Source organism: Ctenopharyngodon idella, chromosome 6 (genome assembly GCF_019924925.1).
Source record: "Ctenopharyngodon idella isolate HZGC_01 chromosome 6, HZGC01, whole genome shotgun sequence".
NCBI lineage: Eukaryota > Metazoa > Chordata > Actinopteri > Cypriniformes > Xenocyprididae > Ctenopharyngodon > Ctenopharyngodon idella.
The window spans coordinates 2,858,045-2,876,468 of NC_067225.1; the positions used below are offsets into that span (position 1 = coordinate 2,858,045).

Consider the following 18,424-nt stretch of genomic DNA (forward strand, 5'->3'; position numbering starts at 1 on the left):
TTTACAGTGGATGGAAAACTGTCTTGTATCGCTTCTGCATCACATTATGTAAACAGCATTTATGACAAAGAACTGAAGATACAGATATAACAATCTATCGATAAACACACCTGGTCCTCTGCTTCTGACGCTGCACCGCTGCGGAATGGAACATGCTGAATGCTCTGACAAGAAAGACGGTGGGAGGAGGCGATCACGAATTAGTGTATACAGATTACGGAACTAATCACAATTTTTTAGGGGGGCTGACTAGAAAAAGGGCCTAGTGACGTCCCTGATACCGGCAACGTGTGAGAAGTGCCAGTGTTGTGCCGAATTTCGACCCCCTGCCAGATTATTACCCCCTATTATTGGTAGGTTTAGGAGTAGGTGTGGGGGAGGGGTTAGGATTAGAGCGATTGGCTCTTATTTAGAAGGCGGGACTTATTCCGCCATATTGCACGTTGCACATTCTCCCATTCAAAACAATACGAGTGACATGTCTTGTGTTATTCTATAGCCTTTGATTGCACCAAAATAACATTACAAATGTTCTGTTGTTGGATGCACCAACGAACATACGACTCCTGGCATCCAAGCCACTGAGGACATCGTGCTTGAATTTCATTTTTGAAGGAATGGCGGTAAAGTGTTATATATTTGTTTATATATTTATATATAGTTGTTTCTGAAGGATGGGACAATACCAACGCTCTAACTTCATATCCAGGACAAGTAAATATGGCACTTCATATTTTGTGAATGTTCGTATATTTTCTTTCTGAATGAGCTTTCTAGAATGCTGTACAGCTAATATGGCTAAAGTTACCATAGTCTCTGACTGTATTCACAGAGACTAACATAGAGCTATGTTGTTAGTTTTATCCCAAAAACATTCACCTTTTGTGTAATTCATAAACGCACATTTATTATGCACTGTATAATCAGGTGACAGACTTTTTTACGCTTTCTGTAAGATAAGAGAATTGTACTAATAGTAATAGTGTATCAATGTAACCCCACAACAACTACATAAATGTATTCAATAACCATTCAGAAACGTCCAGGTGCAGTCTAAAATTTGCTCTTCCTGAAAAATATCCTAAAAAGCTCTTCCTGATTCTCTCCATTTGTGTCCGACTCCGGTTCAAACACGTAAGGCTGCAATCCACAACTGGTTATTTCTGACATTTTGGCTGCGTGAGATTCAACTGTTTTGTAGACGGAGTATGCAAAGCTTGTGTAAAGGAGCAGCAGCTCATTTGCATTTAAAGGGACACACAAAAATGGCGCGTTTTTGCTCACCCCCAAATAGGGGCAAATTTGACAAGCTATAATAAATGATCTTGGGGTTATTTTGAGCTGAAACTTCACAAACACATTCTGGGGACACCAGAGACTTATATTACATCTTGTGAAAAGGGGCATAAAATGTCCCGTTTAAATAATGAGACCGAGCTTTTTAGTAAATTATTGCAACCAGGTAATATGCATTTATGTGACGAAGGCATAGTTAGCTAGCAAACTGTAGGCTGTAGTAACTTGCGATTGAGCGGGTGAACCACTGACATATTTAAAACAGTTCATGTGACTATAGTGGTTCAACCTTCATGTTATGAAGCGACAAGAATACTTTTTGTGCGCCAAAAAAAAAACAAAATAACGACTTTATTCAACAATATCTAGTGATGGGCGATTTCAAAACACTCCTTCATGAAGCTTCGAAGCTTTACGAATCTTTTGTTTCGAATCAGTGGTTCGGAGCGCCAAAGTCACGTGAACCATTGAAATTTCGAAACACTTACGACGTAACGAAGCCTCGTTTACTGCAATCACGTGACTTTGGCAGTTTGAGATCGTTTGATCGCTCCGAACCACTGATTCGAAACAAAAGATTCATAAAGATTCGAAGCTTCATGAAGCAGTGTTTTGAAATCGCTCTTCACTAGATATTGTTAAATAAAGTCATTATTTTGTTTTTTTTTTGGCACACAAAAAGTATTCTCGTCGCTTCACAACATTAAGTTTGAACCACTGTAGTCACATGAACTGTTTTAAATATATCTTTAGTACTTTTCAGGGCGTTTGAAAGTCTAAATGAACTTGCTCTCAATGAAGGCCTCATAAGCCATCGGATTTTATCAAAAATATCTTAATTTGTGTTCCGAAGATGAACAAAGGTCTTACAGGTGTGGAACGACATGAGGGTGAGTAATAAATGACAGAATTTTCATTTTTGCATGAACAAACCCTTTAACTTCAAAAAAATAGACTCAAATAAAAAATCAACTCAATATTCACTTTCTATTATATTAGAAATATTCACTTGAGTAATAAAAACTTTATCTCCTACATAAATGCATATAATAAAAATAAAAAGTACTTAAAATACAAAAAAAGTGCTTTTGAACAACTGACTTTCGCATATCAAACTATTGCACTTCAGCTTATTTTGTGTTATTAGATCAACAACATGACCCATCCTTTATTTATTTATTTTTTTAAATATAACGTTGCATGTTCAATATTAACAGAGGTATAAATTCTTAAAATTCAGTTCTTTTTTTAAATGTTCTCTTCTTTTTGTAATGGAAATAATCCAGAGGTTATTATTCATTTCAGCGGTCAGTCTGTAGCTGATGCTCATCTGATGTGTGTGGTACTCACCGGTGCTGTTGCTGTAGGTGCGTACTGTTGTTGTCGTGGTGGGCGGTGGTGAATCAGAATCCATTGATGCTGTGTCATCATCGTCTTGTGAACAGCCAGCCTGAATGGCACGAAGATAACTATGGCTACGGGACCGGAAGCATGTGGGCATGGGCATATCGGGAGGCTCATTGCATCGTGAGTGAGGATGAATGTCTTCCAACTCATCTCCATAATGCCGGCTCAACTCCATGTCTCGCATCTGGTGAGACAGCGGCAGGTGATGTGGGTTGGCATAATTGAAAAAGAACAGTGATGGTGTGATTGGCTATGTTCACAATAGCATCACTAGCTGCAGTATTTCATAATGTGTGTGCATGCATTTGAAAACCTCATGAGACTAGAGCATTTTTTATCTGTTCAATTCCTAATTAGTCATTTAGCTAATGCTTGTATCCAAGGTTTCTTATCTTTTGCAGTGATAATCTCAAAGGTCACAAGTGACACACAGATAAATCAGCTCATTAATGAAGTTATTTAACAGAAAGACTGTCATTATTTTCAGTGCAAATTGCTTTTTTTATGGAGTATTAATTTTTATGCTCCACCATAATATATGTAATTATGATGCTTCAGAGGATTTTCTGCTCAGTCAGTGTCATTGTGTAAAGGTGAACTCATGTTCAGCCTCATCTGTTGTCCTGTAATTAACTCAAAGGTCATGTGGGCGTCTGACCTGACTGATGCAGCTGCCGCGTCCGAGAGTGCTGCAGCCCTGACTGAAGTCATCATCATCCCAGTTTGGGAATGGAGAACTGCCTCCGATGCAGTCCAGGTTATCCAGACTGCGATTCCCAGAGAACTCCCGCAGAGAAGGAAGACAACTGAGGACAGGAAGGGGAAAGGGGTCACAGAGAGAAGAGAACAGGCAGGAGATGAGAGAACGGTCAGATGAGAGCACTCTATAGTCTACCTCAGTGGTTTTCAAACTGGGGTCAGGGGACCCTCAGGGGCCACAAGCGGGTGCTTAGGGGGTCCATGGAAATGTTTAGAGAAAAACATTGTAAATAAATAAATAAAGAGGGAAAGATTTAAATATGTAAAAATGTTTAAATAAATAAATAAATAAACAATTTGATTGAAATAAATAAATGAATTAAAATAAATTATAAATAAATGAGTAAATAAATACATAAATATACAAATAAATAAATAAATAAAATTAGATTCAAATGAATAAAAATTAGATTAAAACAAATAAATAAAAAAGTAAAATAAAATAAAATAAATTAAAATGAGTAAATAAATATATAAATAGACAAATAAATAAAAACAAATACATTTAAATAAATAAATCTGATACTAGAAAAATATGAATAATGTAACTTAATAGAACCTAAATATTTTCCAAATAATATTTGACATATTTGTAATATTATTCTTTTTTTTTTCACAGTATAAATTGCATTTTTATACAAGAAACTTCATAGATGCATTTTAAATTTAAGAATGGGGGTCCCTCACATGGGGACAATCATATTTGGGGGTCCATGGCATCCAAAAGTTTGAAAACCCCTGATCTACTACATAAAAAGCAAATGGAAATGGTGAAGCTGTAACGACACTACTAAAGAAACATTTATTTATTAGGAAATGTAATATCTTTCCAGTTTTCTGTTTAAAAAAAATTATCTATCTATCTGTTCATCCATCTATCCATCCATCCAATCAATCATCCACCCATCCATCCATCCATCCATCCATCCATTGTTCTGTCTCTGTCTGTCCACCCATCCATCCATCCATCAAATAATCCACCCATTTATCCTTCCATCATTCTGTCTCCATCCATCCATCCAGGCTGATTGATGTCATTAGTCTGGTGACCACAGGAGACCTGAAAATTGCTGCACCAGTTCCTAAAAGAGATACTGCTAATGACCAATCAGCAAAGTACCGTTTCCATTCAACGTCCAATCAGAGTTATAGCAGTTAGGATGAGCATTAGCAGAGCTTATAAACTCTGAGGATGCTTTCTCTCTATCTCTCCAAATCTCATTTATCTGCAATGGTGCAGTGCAACCAAAATCCCAACATTAAATCACACTTGTGCACAAATGGACTGTATGGAGAAAGCAACTTCAGAGACTAAACATCTCAGAGTAGGAGAACTGTTTAAAGAATGAGTCTTGGCCAATAGCAAACCAGTTTTCAATCAGCACTCCTAATTTGAGAGGAGTTTGAGAAAGCAGCACTGGTGCGACGACTCCTTTGTATGGTCAGTGAGGAGCAGCAGTCGGTCAGTCACTGCACTGACCTGACAGAGCGTCCGATCTGCTGCAGAGTAGTAATGCTGTGGAGGGGGGACCAGAGAGCCTCCAGATCCCCCTGCAGCATGGAGTAGTCCAGCAGACGGCTGGAGAGAAGGCAGGGTTACAGGGTAAGATGGGAGTGGGGAACGGGGAGGAGCTTTATATAGTAGAGAAAGCGGGAGGTGCTTAGAATAGAAGAGGTGGGGCTTCAAACCAAGAACTTTGAGTCATTTTGAGTAAAGAATACAAAAAAAGGGAAACTCATAAATGGTGAAAACACACAGAGAGACAAAGGCTATGTTCAGAACAGCATACTAACATACTACTCTTAATTTTTCAGCACAAGAAAGTAAGTATACTGTGAACTATATGCACATTTTCTGTATGCACTGAATCTCTGAATAACATACTATATTTGCTCACAATGCAATGTGATTAATGAACCAGCTGTGATTTCTGAATAATTATTTAAAAACATTATTAGTATTATATTGTTTCATTTCCTTTTTTAAAAGTTTAATAATGTTTACATAATTTAAATATTTTATTCACTATTATTAAAAATAGTAATCAGAATACAGTGTATACTGCATACTATTCGGTAAGCAATAAGTTAGTATATCATTGGGAACACAGCCTAAATCAGGGTTAGGAGAGGAAGGTAAGAGGTATTAAGGTCAATCTCACAAAAACATGTCCCAGTCATACTTTATCACAAAACCTAAAAAATAGTGTAAAAATTATATTAAGCCTATTTGTAGGGTGTTTCAGTGTTTTATTATTGTTAAATAAAACTATAAAACATCTTTTTGATAATTGAAATAAAGCTGAAATATAAATAGATTACAACTTAAAATTAAAAACTCAAATGAAAAGAAATGTCTTGACAACTAAATCAAATAAGTTGAAGTTGAATTACTAAAATTACTCAAACTAAAACTTAAATAAAAATAAATTAAAGCTAAATAGAAATATTAACAGCATCAAACTAATAAAAATGACAAAAGCTCATAAAAATAAATAAAATTAAAATATAAAAATAAAAGTTCATAAAAAATATCAATAAATACTATATATTTAGCAAAATATGTAGTTTTACTAAAATAACACTAGGGTCTTAGTACTTTAATAAAGCAGTAAGATTCATCTTGCACAGATGCAAATATTTATTTAAATCAGCATTCATGAGTTCACACTTACAAATGATTAGATAGAGTAAAAGATTATGTGTATTTGGCATGCTGTTTGGGGGAGGGCTCCGAGCTCGGAATGTCGCCCAAACCCAGAGTACCCCCCGTATCTTTGGTTAGGATAGTAACCAGGCAAGTGTGAAGAGACAGGGTGGTTGAGGGATGCAGAAAAAACTGTTGAGGAACATATAGTATCTCACAGAAGTGAGTACACCCCTCACATTTCTTTATTTTATTATATATTTTCATGTGACAACACTGAAGAAATGACACTTTGCTACAATGTAAAGTAGTGAGTGTACAGCTTGTATAACAGTGTAAATTTGCTGTCCCCTCAAAATAACTCACAGCCATTAATGTCTAAACCGCTGGCGTAGTGAGTACACCCCTAAGTGAAAATGTCCAAATTGGGCCCAAAGTGTCAATATTTTGTGTGACCACCATTATTTTCCAGCACTGCCTTTGGCATGGAGTTCACCAGAGCTTCACAGGTTGCCACTGGAGTCTTCTTCCACTCCTCCATGACGACATCGCGGAGCTGGTGGATGTTAGAGACCTTGCGCTCCTCCACCTTCCGTTTGAAGATGCCCCACAGATGCTCAATAGGGTTTAGGTACCCTCAGCTTCTTTAGCAAGGCAGTGGTCGTCTTGGAGGTGTGTTTGGGGTCGTTATCATGTTGGAATACTGCCCTGCGGCCCAGTCTCCGAAGGGAGGGGATCATGCTCTGCTTCAGTATGTCACAGTAAATGTTGGCATTCATGGTTCCCTCAATGAACTGTAGCTCCCCAGTGCCGGCAGCACTCATGCAGCCCCAGGCCATGACACTCCCACCACCATGCTTGACTGTAGGCAAGACACACTTGTCTTTGTACTCCTCACCTGGTTGCCGCCACACACACTTGACACCATCTGAACCAAATAAGTTTATCTTGGTCTCATCAGACCACAGGACATGGTTCCAGTAATCAATGTCCTTAGTCTGCTTGTCTTCAGCAAACTGTTTGCGGGTTTTCTTGTGCATCATCTTTAGAAGAGGCTTCCTTCTGGGACGACAGCCATGCAGACCAATTTGATGCAGTATGCAGCATATGGTCTGAGCACTGACAGGCTGACCCCCCACCCCTTCAACGTGTGCAGCAATGCTGGCAGCACTCATACGTCTATTTCCCAAACACAACCTCTGGATATGACACTGAGCACGTGCACTCAACTTCTTTGGTCGACCATGGCGAGGCCTGTTCTGAGTGGAACCTGTCCTGTTAAACCGCTGTATGGTTTTGGCCACCGTGCTGCAGCTCAGTTTCAGGGTCTTGGCAATCTTCTTATAGCCTACGCCATCTTTATGTAGAGCAACAATTCTTTTTTCAGATCCTCAGAGAGTTCTTTGCCATGAGGTGCCATGTTGAACTTCCAGTGACCAGTATGAGAGAGTGAGAGCGATAACACCAAATTTAACACACCTGCCCCCCATTCACACCTGAGACCTTGTAATACTAACGAGTCACATGACACCGGGGAGAGAAAATGGCTAATTGGGCCCAATTTGGACATTTTTACTTAGGGGTGTACTCACTTTTGTGGCCAGCAGTTTAGACAAATTATGGCTGTGTGTTGACTTATTTTGAGGGGACAGCAAATTTACACTGTTATACAAGCTGTACACTCACTACTTTACATTGTAGCAAAGTGTCATTTCTTCAGTGTTGTCACATGAAAAGATATAATAAAATATTTACAAAAATGTGAGGGGTGTACTCACTTCTGTGAGATACTGTAGGTGAGTTGGCTACATATTTATAGGCCTCCTCTTATGCTGACTGGGTAGATAATTTGAACGTGCTCCTCCTGAACTTTGTTAATAAAATATCTTTTTACAAGTTCACACTTACAAATGATTAGAGAGTAAAAGAGCATGTGTATTTGGCGTGCTGTCTGGTGGAGGGCTCAGAGCTTGGAATGTCACCCGAACCCAGAGTACTCTCCAAAAAAGCCAATGAACTTGGGACAGCAGCCAGGAATTTATAAACTAACCCCCAAAAATGTGTGCAATGAAGTGGCAAAGTGGTGTTTGCGGGGAGGAGCTTGTTTGCTTGACTGGGAGGGCCCATTCAGCATCCAATGGGAGCCTGCAGCTCACAGCATCGGACGGACGAGCCCTGCCAGCTGTCGAACAGGGAGTGAGTGATTCTAAACACCCAACCAGGAGGGCTCACACGGCATCCGACGGGAGCCTGCAGCTCACGCCATCGGATGGATGAGCCCCACTGCCAGTCAACAGGTGTTACAAGCGATTCCAACCGCCTAACCAGGAGGGCCCACGCAGCATCTGATGGGAGCCTGCAGCTCTCAGCATCAGATGAGTAAGCCCAGCTGGTCAGTCGAACAGGTTATAAACGATTCTGACCGTCCGACCGGGAGGGCCCACGTACATCTGACGGGAGCCTCACGGCATCAGATGGGCGAGCCCCACCGGCCATCCGACCGGGCATAAGCAAGTTTAATTCCTGACCGGGAGTGCCCACACAGCTACTGATGGAAGCCTGCAGCTCACGCCGTCGGATGGGTGAGCCCTAACCGGCAGGAGAATAGGACGAACGTGATTCTAGCTGTCTGTCCGGTAGGGCCCGCACGGCATCCGACAGGAGCCTGCAGCTCATGGCATCAGGCGAGCGAGCCCCACCGGCCATCTGTGCAGGCATAAGCAAGTTTGATTCCCAACCGGGAGGGCTCACTCAGCTACCAATGGGAGCCTGCAGCTCACAGCATCGGAATGGTGAGCCCGCCGGCAGGTGAACAGGGTGTGCATAAAACCATTCGACCGGAGAGGCCCACGCAGCATCCAATGGGAGCCTGCAGCTCACAGCATCAGAAGGGTGGGCTCCAACAGTAGGTGAACGGGGTGTACAAGCTTCCTTCCGACCAGGGGGGGCAGCATGGCATCCGACGGCAGCCTGTAGCTCTCGGCATCGGACAGGCAGGCCCCAACCATGGCCGGAAGGGCGCATGAGACTCCAGTCACCCTACTGAAAAGCCTACGCATTATTCGACGGGAACCTGCAGCTCACAGCATCGAATGGGTGAGTCCCGCCGGCAGGTCAACAGGACGCATGTGATTCCAACCGCCTGAACGGGAAGGCTCCGACAGGAGCCTGCAGCTAACAGCATTGGATGAGCAAGCCCTGCCGATAATCGAGCTGGGGTGCAAGCGACTTTGACCGCCCAATCGGGAGGGCTCGCACGGCAGCCACTGTGGTTGCTGCCCCTATATGAAATGAGTGGCTGGAGAAATCATCAGCTGGGATGTCAGATTGAATGAGAACTAATTTGAGGTGTTTTTGGAACCAAAAGCGCATGACGGGGCGGTTGTAGTCATCCACGAAAAGTGGGTCGGATGTGGATTTAGCCTGTAAGTTTCTGAAGTGAAGGTAAGATAAGAGAAAATGGAATGGCTGAATAGGTGACAGGAGATTGAAGATATAGATGAAATGGACTTTTTTCTGTTTTGCTTTGTTTAATGAAATAAAATATATTGTTTCGTTAAAAACTGATGGATCCGAAATTGTAGGATGGGCATTGGGTTGAAATTGGAGGTGATGGCGAGTTCGGAGCACCTGAGAAAAACGAAGAAGGCTAAGATGAACATTGCGTTGAGTGTGCGGCCGGTATTTGTAGAGTGATAGCCTAAGCGAAGGGTGGAGATACACTTAGTCAGAATGTCCAGAGTTATGGGTTTTCTGGAATCCATGCGGGTAGGTTGAGATCTCAAAAATACCTTTGATAGGGAGGGAGGTCTGTGCGTCATTCATCTTGGGGGAAACTGAGCCATGAATTAATTTGTTAAAGAACTGGATCCCAGTTAAATAGCCTCTAATGGAACCAGCTTGGAGGTTTTTGATGCTGTTTAGATACGAAATAAATGAGGTGAAGGAGAGCAGGGAAAAATCGGGAAACGGCAGATATGGAATGACTTAAACCTTCTCCATACAGTCAGGTATGATTGGAGGGTTCTAGGGGAAACAGCTAGGAGGATGGAGTCAAGCGATGCGTCGAGCAGAGGTTTTAGTGGTTGATTTATAGGAAGATCAACTCTGAATAGGAGGAACTGGGATTGGAGTTAGGTCTGTCTCTGGAGCCAGCAGCCTGAATTTCTGATAAAATCTGTGCTCTGATGTTGCTGGCGACAGGGGGCAGTTCCAAAGCAATGGCATTCAGTGGTATGGGCATCTGTGTTGCAGAAAAGAGGGAAAAATTACGATGTAGCCTGTGGAAGAGAGTTAGGAGGGGGAGGCTCAGGGGTCAAAGTTGTTTGCGGAGGCAGCCTCATGCTTGGGTCGGCCCCTGGGGCTTGGGTTGTAACAGGGTAGGTAAAGGAAGAAGAAAGCTGGGGTGGAAAATAGGCCATCTAAGCCTGTGCTGCTAGCGGAGGAAAGCTCATGCTAGGGTCCGTGGTTGGAGCTGTAGGCCAAGGACAAGAGATTTTGAGACTGATGACTGGGCCTGCACCGCTAGCGGAGGCATCCTCACACTAGGGTCTGCTGAAGGAGCTGTAGGCCACTGGTAGGGGAAAAGGTTAGAGGCAGGATAAGGGAGTGTTATCTGGGCCTGCATCACTAGCGGAGGCAGCCTCACGCTGGCCACAGACAATGAGGACAGTCTGAGACAGTGGGATGAAATGGCTGAGATGGCTGAGCTTGCTCCACTAGCAGAGACAACCTCACGCTAGAGACAAGGCATTCGTTGAGAGGGGCGGGCATTTTGTATGGGGTGCGGCACCAGGAAAAGCCGCGGTGTATGACTGAGCGGAGGGAGGAGGAGAGTGGGGCCTGGCAGCAGTGGAATCTGGGACGCGGCCCGGGCTTGCTGAAGGCCTGCTGCCATGGCCCGACACTCGTCTTCTAACGTGTGAATCAAAACGCGAGGGAGAGGAGATGTGAGATGAAAGGGCAGCCTTGCGGGATTATGCACATTGTGAAGTGTAAGTGGCCAAGCAAAGACAGCAGTTTGCGTTTAGAACAGTTTGGACTGTCTAGGAAGGTGGACACGACCAGAATATCCTATATTTTTCTTTGTGCAGTGAGGCCTGGAAATGAACTGTATCTAAGTTAATGCCCAGAATTCAATGGACGCAACTGGACCCAGGGTTTTATCCTGGGCAACTGGAATCCCGAGTTCAGGGGAAAACATGCAGGGCTGAGAGATCGATTATTAAACGTTTTTGTAAATATTTTCTGTCTTTTTTTTTCCATTGGTTTTCTCAAAGTGATTCACCTTTCTTGAAGTGTTCACCTCTGACACATTGGATTGATACTGTAATCATTGTTTGATGTTGGAAGATCATCAAACAGCAAAGTACAGTCTGATTTAGATGATTGTTTGTTCCTTTATCTGTTGCTGGTTTGAGTGGCACACATGCATTCATTTAGTGAAGTTCAAAAGAGACTTGCTTATGGTAAAAGACAAAACGCTTTGCATGATAAAATGTTCGCCTTGAATTTATTAAATTGTGTTCGACAATCACTAAAGGACCACTAAACTTAATTAATTAATTAATTTTTCTTCTCATACAGTGCTTATCCCGATCTGGAAATTACTCAAATCAAAAATCCATACTTTTCCAAACTACATAGGAACCCTCAACATAACATTATCTTCATCAGTTATCTGTTATGGGCCGCTACATCACTTACCGATGTTCGTTTGTTCTAAATCAGATAGAGATGAAGTGGAAGATTACATTTATTTGAATCCATTAGTGAGAATGATTGCGTGTATGAATTTGTTCTACCAGTCTATGCAGTGTCTCTTAACCAATAGTGAAGCTGTTAAATTACTTCAAAACAGAAATACATATATGCTATAACTTTCAGTTTCTAAGCGATTTTATTGATAAATCACAGGACAGCGTTGACAATAAGTTCTTAATGATTCTGTTTATGACTGTGCGTGTGATCTGTATGTAATGTGTGAGCTACTGTTAGTTTAGAATGGCAAATCACTTGTACAGAAACAGTTTAAAACGCATATTCCCCTGATCAAATTTTAGTATCCTGATGACATAAACTGTACTCGTGATTTAGCGATTGAAAGTGAAATTCTACCAGGGACAGAAAACAAGAAGGATCTGAGCTGTGCTCTTACGGGTTTGAGTCGACGGGGGTGGAGAGTGTGAGCTGGCTGGGACTGAACCTACGACGTGGCGTGCTGAGGGCCTGCTGCGTAGGCATGACGCTGGAAGGAAGGCCCGTCCCTTTGCGGGAAGAGGGCGGCATTGCCCGAGACGCAGGCTTGGTGCTCGATAGGCCTTATTGTCCATTTTTCTATGGCAGGAATGATTTTATGGGCTGGAGTATAGAAAGACATGAAAGGAAATTGCAGATGTTTCGCCTCAGCATGCAGGGACCCATTTGTTTGGGCTGACGCCTGCGAGATAAAGCTGAGGGATTGGCGGCGGAGGAGAATCGCTCCTTAGGCCAGAGGATTGCGGCAAATATTCCTCGAGGACCAAAGATTCTTCATCAATCGAGAAGAGCTTGATTTCGGACATGTTGTGAACATAGAGTGGGGCCAAATGCAGAAAAAACTGTTGAGGAACATAGGTGAGTCATCTACATATTTAGGCCTCGTTTTATGCTGATTGGGTAGATCATTTGAACGTGCCCCTAACAAACTTTGTTAATAAAACGTCATGAAATAAAGCACAACCAATGTAATAAATACTTTACAATTTATTCAAAACATCTTTTTTTTTTGCATTAAATGAGACAACTCATATGCGTTTTTGCGATCAGTATACCGTGATCTTACCTGTGGAAAAAAATCACAATTGGTTGATGGTGACAATGCAGACTTAATGAAAATAGCAACATTGCTGTTTAGGAGCAAAAAGGTGCTTTTTTTGTCTTTTTCTTTTTTACATGTAAACAGCAGAAAGGTTGTGGAGAAGTACAGCATATGGAGAGAGAGAGAGAGACTAGCTGTGCTTAATCTAGCACATGAACAAGCACAGCTGGATTCTGAGTGTGTTTGAGAGAGAAATAAACACAGTTTAACTCATCCGGATGCAGAAGGCATGAAATAATGCAGCTCACACCTCAGACGCGGTCTTTGGCATCTTGACAGACAACCAGTATGTGTTTCCGTGTTTGTACCCTATTATATTTCCAGCCTTCGGCACAGAAACGGGTCGCTGGCGTTTTGCATACAGTGTATTAATGTTTTAATTTACAACAGTTTGTAAAGAACAGAAAAATAATATGTGTGTGTATTAAACATATTCACTTACTTTCTTGAAGGGAACTGGTCACTTAGTGATTGCTGTGTTGCGCGTAAGTAGCTCTGCCTCCGTGCGGTGCTTTTCGGTGAGGGTTTTGGACTCACATCGGAGTCGTCGCTATCCTCAAGGTCAGCCATGGCTTTCACATAACTGCCGCTACGCATCCGTCTACAGGGGATCTCACCCATGGGCCCACTTCTGCCCAGAGTCCCCGTCCACTCACCGGTGGAGGGCATCTGAACAAACACCAGAAAACACCATCAGACAAACACTGTAGACGCACATAGATTGCTCAGGGCCCATCTGACTTATCGACCAGAATTTGCTGAAGATTTGCGATGTCCATGGCATCACTACAATACATTTTTCAACTATTTTCTTCAGTGTTTTATGTACAGCCAATAATGTAAACTGTTGTACTTCACGGTCATTTTGTTGGTCTGGTGACAGTCACCAGATTACAGTATGTCACTTCTCAGACATTCCAAAACCTAAACCCAACAAACGGTGATTCAACATTCAATTGTCGCAAACAAATGCCGACCAACAGCAAAAAGCAAAAACATGTGTTGACCAGCGTCTTTCAGTACAGTGAGAATTGGCCTTAAAAGCCACGATACACAAGTGAAATCGAAGAACGAACTAGCATGACACAATTTCGAACAAAATTGGGCTACAACAAAGTGTGTTTGGAGTTTGAAACAGCTTGCAAAAGTGAACTTTTCAGGGCTGGGCATCATAAGCCTAAGTAGATCGTAGAACCAAACTACTCTATAAACAACTTTGCTCACGATGCTTTTGAGAAACGCAGCCCAGAAAAGTTTGCTCTGGCTGGTAAACACCTTCGAACTACCATTGGTTCCTGGTGATGACGTAATAGTAGGTTTGGCCCTAAGGCTCCACCTTCTTTGACATGGAAATCTTCTCCTGTTCATTTCTTCTGTTCAGTCCATCGAGGTAGGACATCCACGAGTAAAAACATGCACGCACTGGAGAGCTGCTTTATAGTAGAAACTGAAGTTGTGCTTCCAATTGAAAGCAACACTGACACTGTTTTTTCATGTTTAATACCATAAAGCTGAATACTTTAAAGCAATCTATTGTATAAAGTGGTATAAAGAAATGTGACTTGACTGTAGTGCTGAATCACAGAGCTGGTGCAAACATATCCACATCCCTATGATCAGATGCTTTCTTCGCTGCTGTTTTCTCACTGCTGTCATTTTTGTTTTGTTCTTGTTATTGAGAGGAAAGCGTGCAGCACATATTTACATATTCAACTTAATGCTGCTTCCAGCATTGGGATGTTCAATAACAGTATACCATTGCAAAGGTATATCTTCTTTTTACCCATAAGAAAATGAACTTTGCCTGTGAGCATATCAGGGGATTTAAGCATTTGCGTTAAAAATGCAGTATACTTTGGGTTTAACACACCTGATCTAATGACACTCTATCGCCCCCTTGTCTACTGAGGTTTGCTACCACCACAGCAACACAATAACTGTGTTTAATTCATGCACTCACCCTCCCTCGCACCTGTAGGAAGTGGCAGCCCAGATCCTGCTGGACGGACTTTGACTTCAGCAGGGTGCGATCCAGCGTGGCCGAGCCCTTCTGGCACACTTGCCTCGTGGGTCCTAACGTTAGCGTGGACCAGGGTCCCCCTTTACCAAAGTTCCCATCAAAAATCGGCCCTCTCCCTCCTCCGACACCACCACCAACACCACCACCAGGTCCCGGGAGTGCCGGGAGCCCCTGATGCTTTAGGTCACTGTTACTCTTTGAAGATTTCAGCGTGTGCTCGCTGATGGTGCTGTAGCCCTGCATGAAGTACCTGGATGCCACCTGGCCGTCCGGCCCCGGTCCGGATCCCACCCCTTGCCGGCCCAAAGTCATCATGGCCATGGGGTTTCTATAGTTACTTATATCGCTGTCCAAGTCGTCGGAACTCCAGTATCCAGACATATTGGACCGTGGCCTCCGTTTGGCCGTTCCTTCACTCTTCGCCCGGTCTTTGCTTTTACTCCGATGATGTTTGTCATCGCTGCCTGATGGTCTGCTGTTGCGACCATTCATGTTACTCTTGATGGCGGAGTTTTCCAGCGACTGAGATTTAGCGAAAAGTTTCTGGACAGAGTGAACTAAATAGCGTATTTTTCCCGGACTGTCCGTGCGCTGCTGTTGTTGCTGTTTCGTTGTTGTCACAGCGGTGCTGCGATGGAACTGTAATGTGCTGAAGCCGTCCTGTTGCCCTGGCAGCTGTTTCTCGAACTGGTCCAGGAGGTTGGGTGGCAAACGGTTCATCTTTCCTGCTCCTAAATGCCAAAAGAGCAAGAGAGTCGATAATTAGGAAAAACTCTGGATCTTATTCACATTAATCGTAACCAACGTAAAAATTTATGTTGTTTTTTTAAAAAAAAGTCTTAATAAAAAGCTTTTGAAAGAAGACTTGTAGAAGACAATTTTGCTTCTCAGATCAACTTTTATAAAAGTTTCTTAAGACCAGGGCTCGACATTAAGACATGTGCTTGTCCTTTGGATTAGCTTGTCTGGAAAAAACAGGATTTTTTGTAGTGTAAATATAATTTATTCTGAAGCAATATTCTCATCAGTGTTCAATCAGCTTTGACATATTAAAATCTGCATATTTGTGATATTTACCCTGGGGGCATTTTTTTTTACCATTTTATAAATATGAATTTTTGACTCAACCAATTCGTTCAAAATGCTGAATCATTCAGTAATGAAAACATGGTTGAGTGTTGCTGTGAGATGCACTATGTTTCTCCTGTGATCTTTGTTTGGAACTATTTTCGCTGTTGAAATTGTGTATAAAATGTAAGTGACTTAATATTAACGACTTGTTTATTGAACTGTCGTTTGAAATCAGTGTCATTTTCAATCGTGATGGTATTCAGGAAAACAGCACTCTTGGACATGTGATGTTCCTTAAACTGTTGTTGTATCATAAGTGTTGTATCATTGTGTGATGTTGTATCACATTGTAATGTAGTCAAGGCAGGGAAGAGGAGAGGCTGGATCCAAATGTAGGCAGAAACTTAATAAAACAAGAGATAATCCAAACATGAACAAGGAATCCAGAACACTAGGAACAAAGGGCAAAACATACACTACATCCTCACAAAGACAATGAATGACAAAGACTGACTGAAAGACACACAGCTTTTATAGGAAGGGTTAATAAGGTAATAATGCACAGGTGGATGTAGTCACACAATACTGAGTCCAGGCAAAGGTTTATGGGAAACGTAGTTCGTGATGCAATGGTAAAGGACTAGGAAGGAGTGCCCTCTGTTGGAGATTAACGACACTCCAGCTGGTGGATGACACAATGTTATAAATAAAAACTCCACATTTTGACACATTTTTACTGCAGTATGTTAACTGAGTTGCTGCACTCATTTGTTTAGATTTTTCCTCTACAAGCTGCGCGAGCCTCAACAGCGCAACCTTACCGTCAGTACATTACATATTATTCACTATCAATCGCCTCTTACACTAAATGTAATAAAATCAGAATCATTCTCACGTTTTGGTGATTCCCTAGTATTTTTTGTTATTGATGTTTTAATCAGACCACTTCTCCGGTCGGGCAAGTAAAATTCTTTTTCACTTGCCCCTTCAAAAATTGTCGAGACAATCCTTCAATTTTTTACCCGATATAGTTGCCGATCCGCTGGTGATCATGGCGGTCCGTCCCACTCCGAGACCCATTCCCATGGACATAGATGTCCCCAGCGTCCCTGTGCTGATTCCCCCGATACTGTCGGCTGCCGAGTGACCGAACTCCCCCTGATCAAAGTGCGAGTTATAGTGGATCCGGGGGAAGGTGCTGCTGGAGGACAGCTGGTTGTTGAGGGGCATCAAGCAGTCGGGCGGAAGACCTCCCGGGCCAGGTGACGGGGAGAAGTGGTGCGGGTCCAGGGTTCCGTAGTGGTCCATGGCTGCTGGTACGGGGAACGAGGTGTGAGAAAGTGTGGAGGCCGCAGACGGGTGGTACAGGTGACTGGGAGAACGGGGTGGCTCGCAGTTGGAAAGGTGACGGGTGCGCTGGGGGGTGTAGCCTTTCATGGCAGAATGGGGCGATGCCCCCCCACCCTAGATGAGGAGCATGAGCCCACCGGGAAGAAACAGAAACCCTGGAGAAAAGCAGACAAGAGACAGAATTAGAATATACACGGTGAAAGATGATTTTTCAAGGTTGTAAATCAAGGATTATTGGAGTTTGTTTTATAATATACTAAAATACTATTTCAGATTTTCTATAATCATTTGTGAAATTTACTAGCAATTTCCAAGTGAAAATTATTTCAAAGTAAATCCTACACCAAATGTTTTTTCCAGTTTAGAAACAGTGACCTTTGCATTTATTTTAAAGAGTTTGTGCTGGGTGTTAAACATTTATGAGCACTACTAATAGTGATGCTTTGCTAAACATTATTTGTCTTTTTTGATAGACTGGCATGTTTTCAATCGTGAAAATTCCCAACTCCTTACCATAACTTTACCTATCACAACTAAGTGCCTAACCCGAACTCTTACCCTAAACCTACCCCTAACCTAATTATAACCTTATCCCTAAAACCAAGTCTTGACCCTCAAAAAGGCCTTTAAAGGGGTCTCGGAAATTTCACTGGCCAGTGTCCTCACTCTGATGGTCTAAACCTCAAACGGGCCCTTACAAAGATAGTTGTAAAAGTACACTCTCTCTCTCTCTCTCTCTCTCTCTATCTCTTTCTCACTCACACACACACACACTTCATATAGTCACTCCTTCCTGTACAGTTTTATTCTTCCTTTTGACAGCCAAAATTGTGGTATAACACGTGACACAATTTTTCCAAAACCCATCTCTCTCTCTCTCTCTCTCTCTCTTTCTCATCACATGCCAGGATTGTGCTCACAGACGGGCTTCATGGAGGTAAATCGGATTGAAGCGCTTGATTGCCCAGACCGTCTGCACCGCGCCGTCACTCCTGCAAAACCTGCCTTCAGGAGA

At 42.4% G+C, this 18,424-nt stretch overlaps 1 protein-coding gene across 10 annotated transcripts in view; it reads right to left on the reverse strand.

Moving 5' to 3' along the window:
- Positions 1 to 18,424, reverse strand: part of dlgap4b (discs, large (Drosophila) homolog-associated protein 4b) — a 149,822-nt gene that overhangs the window by 30,772 nt on the left and 100,626 nt on the right. For 7 of the 10 annotated variants that reach the window (XM_051897233.1, XM_051897232.1, XM_051897237.1 and 4 more), the window contains 6 exons: positions 17,082 to 17,564; positions 14,929 to 15,719; positions 13,411 to 13,637; positions 4,943 to 5,041; positions 3,362 to 3,509; positions 2,647 to 2,887 (listed from right to left, as the gene is read on the reverse strand). In XM_051897233.1, coding sequence (XP_051753193.1) covers positions 2,647 to 2,887; positions 3,362 to 3,509; positions 4,943 to 5,041; positions 13,411 to 13,637; positions 14,929 to 15,719; positions 17,082 to 17,496 — 1,921 coding nt within the window. In that variant the 5' untranslated portion in view covers positions 17,497 to 17,564. The remainder of the gene's footprint in view (positions 1 to 2,646; positions 2,888 to 3,361; positions 3,510 to 4,942; positions 5,042 to 13,410; positions 13,638 to 14,928; positions 15,720 to 17,081; positions 17,565 to 18,424) is intronic. The other 3 variants (XM_051897240.1, XM_051897242.1, XM_051897241.1) reach the window with 3 other exon arrangements.